A 6,000-nucleotide genomic window follows, 5' to 3' on the forward strand; every position below is an offset into this window, starting at 1 on the left:
GAATCCAGACAGACAATTGTCTGAACGGCAGCCAGAAAAACAAGGTGGATACTCTTCACTTTGCCCCCAGTGTACTTCGTACAGGTCTGTATTACAGCCTTGTCCATACTACATGGCAATTACCTAGTAAATATAATAAGTAAATAATAAATTACCATGTATATGTCTGGCTCTGATGTGGGTCTCTGAGTTTTTTGACAGGTCAAAGGCAAAGATATATCTTATGTAGCTTCATCCCTAGCAATAAGCACTTATTGTTGAACACAGTATAGGCCCTCAGTAAATGCTGACTAAGTGTTTAAGAAGCCCATCTCTGTAACAGCTTTGGAACAAACTCCACATTCCAGGTATATTTGAACCGAGATATGTATTCACGAGTAATAGTTCTGTCACTGTATCAATCAGGCATCCATGGACCTGAAGAGTCTGGGGTTAGCTACTGACTTAAACTGACACATAGAGCTAAGGCCAAAAAATACATCTAAATGGGATGCTTTGGGATATGTTACTGTTCTTTTTCTCAATAAATGTACCTTGCTAACTCTGTGCCACTGATGTTTTATCACAAAACACTTCACATGTCACAAAAAACACCACTGAGCAATGACTCCCTCCTACTCTCAGTGACCTTGTATAGAAAGTCTGCCCTCTGAAACCATAACAATTAGTTGGAACTGGAATCCCAGTTGACTGTTTTAAATCCTAGAGGCCAGGGAATGGGAAGACTACACACTTATTGGGTATTTCTCCTACGGTCTGAGACCGTTTCATATCCCCTACAAAATAAGTGATTTTACTTTGTAGGTAGCTGAAACATACTGAACTTTAATCTGGTTTCATGTTTATACTTCTAAGATCTGCCCTTGTTGAAGAAGCTTCCTAAAGACAAAAATATTAACTAAATATTTAACCCTGCCTTTTACGTAACTACCAGTTAGGCTTGACAGTTACTTTTTCTGTTATTCACAAGCTACACTCATGCTTATTGCAGTTATTTTATGAAACGGTTAGGTAATGTGTCAAGGGATTAACTTTTGGACTAATAATAAAGATCCTGATGTAATCACCAGGACAATGTTGAGGTTATGAACCACTTCCTTCACCACTGACAAAGAAAATAAAGGTAAACACATGTGGGGGGATGATGCTTCTGCATTACACAATTAAATAAAATATATTTTCAGTTAGTAACTCTCAATGCCTTTTTATTAGTGTGTGATCGAGTAGTAATAAACATCCTGAACTCTTTTATAATGATTTATATGATTTCCCTCCACAAAACCCATGGATGCATTTACAAATGAACACAATTTTTATTCTTGACAAATAATGAAGACAAATAGGGAAAGCCATACCAATGCACCTTTGCCAGCACCCAAACCCTCATTCCACTAAGTACAGACTGTCAATAATAGTTTCCCTTATGAGTCGAGTTTCTCGATTGGAGAGGCTAAACCCAAACCCACAAAAGGGTTAATAAAATAAACAATGGCAGAAGCTTAACTATCAAAAAACCATCTATTTTACTATAACTCATGGTGACATAATTAAAAGTGGCTAAGACTTATGTTAACAGTTACAAACCAAAACTATGAATATATTTCCTCATGTTTGAAAAATAATGACTTTATATTAACTATAGTTCACCACTTCCTTATATAAATCTTTTTTATTTGATGTTCTCTCATTCACTCACAAATGCACAAATTCTGACTACTCACAGAAAGGGGTGGGGAGGGAGGTGCAGCTTGTTGGGAGAATCGGACCCATCTGTTGGCCACTCATATAACAGGTAAGTTAGAGAAAAACCTTGAATTCCTTCTCTTACACCCAACTAATGATGTAGGCAGTTAAGAAAGACCTTAAAGTGCATACTCTGGAAAAGCAAAGACAGCTAGCATTGTGCCTGCCAGATACATGCAGCTCTTTCAAGTGCACACTCCTTATTCTTAAGTATCTGATGCTAACATCAAAACCTGACCTCAAGCAGCAAGTTGCAAGGTTCTGACACTATGACATCATTCTGTCTGGAGCATTTTAATATCACAATTTGAATAAACTGGCAGAAGCTTAAATAGGTCACACTAAAGCCAAGAACTAAGGATATTTATCTGGCAAAAATTTCTGGCTCTGCATTTAGCACCACCGGCCATAGAATGGCAGGCCTATCGTTCATCTATCCATCTGTACTTCCTGCAAGGATAAATGAAGATAAAACAAATCTCATCACCTTCCTGTATGGCTAACACCACTGGCGGTGGCTTTTTGTGGCAAACATTCATACACAACTACAAGCCACGGTAAAGGCAACTGCTACCATAAGCTTTCAAGGAGGCTCTCGCACATCCCTACAAAAGATATTTTTTTAAAACTCCATTTCTGCAGTCACAAAAATATCAAGAGCCTTGCATCAACTAAATTTATAATTAGCCCCAAATATCTATGAAATGAAACCAGATGGTGCTACAAACGTTTACCAATATATAGCAGACAGTACCACTGCTTCAAAAGCAAGAACTATTAATTCTGCACAGCAGCATGCTACATCTTAATCATATTTATTTCATAATCCTACTTAGTAACAGAGGACAGTGGAAGCTACAGTTTCTCAGTAGACCCCTGTAAAATATTCAAGTTGCCTAGACTTCTCAGGGTATGGACATCCAGCTTGATTTCTTCTTGAAATTAGAATTCATCTGATAGCAACATGAAGAAACCACAGAAGTTTCTGATACTCTCCGCCCCACCACCTCCATCATAAATTTTCCTTTCACAATAAACAATGTGCAATCGAAAAGGTTTCCTGTTTCAAAATGGAATAGATGAAAGAAACTGTAACTCTATCATTGACAACAACAAAAAAGTTCCTTAATGAAGATGAATTCTCAAAGATGAAAATGGAAACTCTCTCAAATACTGCTTCCTCACTTAAGGACTAATCTGGTTCTTTCCCTAGTAGATATTCTCAGCATCAAGTACTGTGGTTATCATGAGGGGTCCATCAGAGGCTTTTCTTAAAATACTTGCCTGCACTCTTTTGTTATTTAACAGTAACACTACGTCATAGAAGACAAACACTTCCAAACTATTCTGTGGCCATGTACCAACAAAGGGCAGCCAAGGGTAAAAACTTTGCATATCTGAGTCATATAGAGGAACTTTGAACCTTAAAGACCAGGACAAAAGGTGAAAAAACAAGTCTGTGTTCTGATTCCAACTTTTTAAAATATAGAGTGGATGTTAGAAAAATGGTCAAGCCAAATCAATAGACTGTTGCCATAATAATAATTATTAATTAATGGTAACAATACTATTAATTAATGGTTCAAATAAAACCATAGACGAAGAAACCATATCCAGGGCAAATGAGGCTGCACACAGGCACAAGCATACAGAACTTACCACTTTGTCCATGAGTTTCCAAGTTTTCTCCACAGTCCTGCGATCTGCTGCTGCTTGCTTAGGAGGTCCAACTGCATCTTGAATAGCATCAATAATTCCCAAAATTCTTCCTTTTCGGGGGTTTCCTCCTCGACCACCAGGGTTTCTGCCATTCATAGAATTTGCCATCTGGAACCTTAGTTCTCTGACAGGCAGATTAAAAAAAAAAAAAAAAGTTAGTTGGACATGAAAATGTTTACCCAGGTGAACTGAAGAGGTTAATTTGTACCCACTACATTCTCTTTCATCAGTGAGGAGAAAATCCTGGGTCCCCGATTCAACTTTTCAGTAGCCTATGAATTTGCATTCTCAATCTGTACACCCAACAAACAGGTTTAGGAGCACTGACCTTACATTTGCTTTTGGAACAGTAAGAGTTAAAGATGCAACCTTCTCACATTTCATGTAGCAGAAGCCTTGATTAATAACCAACTCATAACAACAACAACAAAAAAACTTAACATAGGTTTTCTCCAACTAGATAAGAACACGATGTTCTCCCCATCCCTGCCTTAATCACAATTCAACGTACATACACTAGAACTAAAGCCCCCAGAAAACATTCTGAAAGCCTCACTCAAAAACTGCATTTTCACTCTGTTAGATTTCCTCAAGTTATATAAACGTAAACATTATTTTACAGGACCATAAGAGACCTATCTGTTGTCAACAAAGGCTTAGGATTTGGATTTTCCCCGCTAAAACCAACAAGTATGGACACAGGAACATAGACAACCGAACACACAGTTCTTTAAACCAACGCGGTGAGGAGTTAGCCCCAAGTTAAGAACCAAATAAACCAACAAATAACCCATTTTAAAAAGAGGGTTAAGAAACTGACAAGAGCGGGCACAGAAAGGAGAAGAGAGTTCACTTAGATCGTTCCTTTCCTCTCGTCTCACCCCAGGGGTATGGGGGGGGGGGGGTCCAAAGCTTTGTTTCGGGACGTCTTTGCCCCCTCCTTGTTCAGGCCCCTCTCCGGCCACTCTCGGACCTCAGCTGGGGGAGGAAGGTGGACAGAGAAAGGACGAGGTACCCCCTCGCACCCCCAGAGCCCGCAGCCCCGTCAGTCTTGGGCGCCCGGCAATCGGCTCCCAAGCGGACGCACCCCCCCACCCCGCCCCGGGATGTCTGCAATCCCAGCCGCCTGTCTCCCTCTACTCGTTCTCCTTCCTCCCCTGGCCAAGCCAGGGTTCCGGTCTTTAAATACCCCTCTACAAACTGTGCAGGCGGCGACGACAGCAGCTGGAAGCCAGGGCTGTCCCCTCTCCTTCCGTGGCCCGCGCCTGGCTGCCCCAGGGCCCCCTGGCCAGAAAAAAAGCGGCAAGCCTCCCCGGCGTCCCGTTCCCTCCCGGCCTCCCGGCGCCGCAGCTGTCCAGAGACACGCGTGTGCGAGGGTCCTACTTTACACACACGAGCCCAGGGTGCGTGGATAGCCCGGGCAGGGAGTGTGGGATCGCCGTAAAAGCACGTTCCCGAGGAAGAAGCAACCCAGAGCGCAGGCCACCGAGACAGGGAAACGCAACAATTACCGTCAAGACCAATCCACACCCGCTCTCCCCTCCCGCCCGATTCTCGGGGAGGCCGCGGGACGCCGCAGCAGCACTAGCTGGAGGAGGAGACCACTCGCTGGATACCCCACCCCTGTAGGATACACACACAGAGAAACCCAGGAGCGGGGCGGAGCCGAGGGCGGGGCCTCCTGCGGCTAGACCAATCCTACGCGCTCTTGCACTGCCCGACAACGGGCAGCGCCAATGGTGGGGAGGCGGCCGTCCTCGCACTACCACCCAGTCCACGTCTCCCACAGTACACAATGGCCCCAAAGGAAGGCCCGCTCGCGGCACGTCCCAAATGGAAAGGGACTTGGAGGGTAATGGGAGGACTGGACTCACCCAAGAACGAAAGTGGAAAAGGGAAAGGAAATGGAAGAAAGGATGCCAGGCACTGGGGAACTGACCAATAAGGAGTGGGCGAGTGGGCGTGAGCATTGGGAGCCGGAGCCAAAGCCAACTGGGGCTAAAAGGCGGGACTTCCTGCTTCGCTCACCTTCCTAGTCTTTTGTTTCATAGCAACAGAGTAGTGGCTGAGAGGGTGTTGCTTCTCTACTCTGGGCGGGTCCGAAGCTGAAGAATTTCATCTCCCTAGGGCTGCCAAACTCTTCTACCCAGGACAGCAGCCAAACAGGTCTAAGGCATTGCTTCTTGCTGGCTGTCAAAAAAAAGCACAGCAGTCACGCAGCTAGCTTCTAAGATGAAATATAAACCTCGCATAGAGTAGACTAGGGTTAACACCTGAATGCCAACCAAAACTTCCTAAGTTTCTGAGTGTATCCCTTTACTGTTAGTTCTAGAAAGAGTGAAGATCAAACATCAGGCTCATGAAAAAAGCAAATAGTTGACCCTGCTGACCAAATAGTAGCTACTAATAAGGACAGGGCAGTAAAAGAACCAGACTATGGGAATTGCTAAAAATGCAACCCACCTCTTAATTAGTATAAGTTTCTTCCTAAATGACTGAAGAGGAATCAGCTTTTGTATTTTGTTTGAGTCACTTTAT

At 43.3% G+C, this 6,000-nt stretch overlaps 1 protein-coding gene across 6 annotated transcripts in view; it reads right to left on the reverse strand.

Annotated features, from left to right (window-relative positions):
- The window catches only part of CBLB (Cbl proto-oncogene B), a 211,730-nt gene extending 206,083 nt beyond the window's left edge, over positions 1-5,647 (reverse strand). For 4 of the 6 annotated variants that reach the window (XR_008297637.1, XM_015069176.3, XM_015069173.3 and 1 more), the window contains exons 1-2: positions 4,974-5,133; positions 3,403-3,586 (exon numbers count right to left, since the gene is read on the reverse strand). Coding sequence is in view for 5 of the 6 variants with exons in the window: in XM_015069176.3 (XP_014924662.1) it covers positions 3,403-3,570 (168 nt within the window). In the remaining variant the exon portion in view is untranslated. The other 2 variants (XM_015069175.3, XM_053220799.1) reach the window with 2 other exon arrangements.
- Positions 5,648-6,000: the final 353 nt, after the last annotated feature.

This window comes from Acinonyx jubatus, chromosome C2 (assembly GCF_027475565.1).
Source record: "Acinonyx jubatus isolate Ajub_Pintada_27869175 chromosome C2, VMU_Ajub_asm_v1.0, whole genome shotgun sequence".
NCBI classification, from domain to species: domain Eukaryota; kingdom Metazoa; phylum Chordata; class Mammalia; order Carnivora; family Felidae; genus Acinonyx; species Acinonyx jubatus.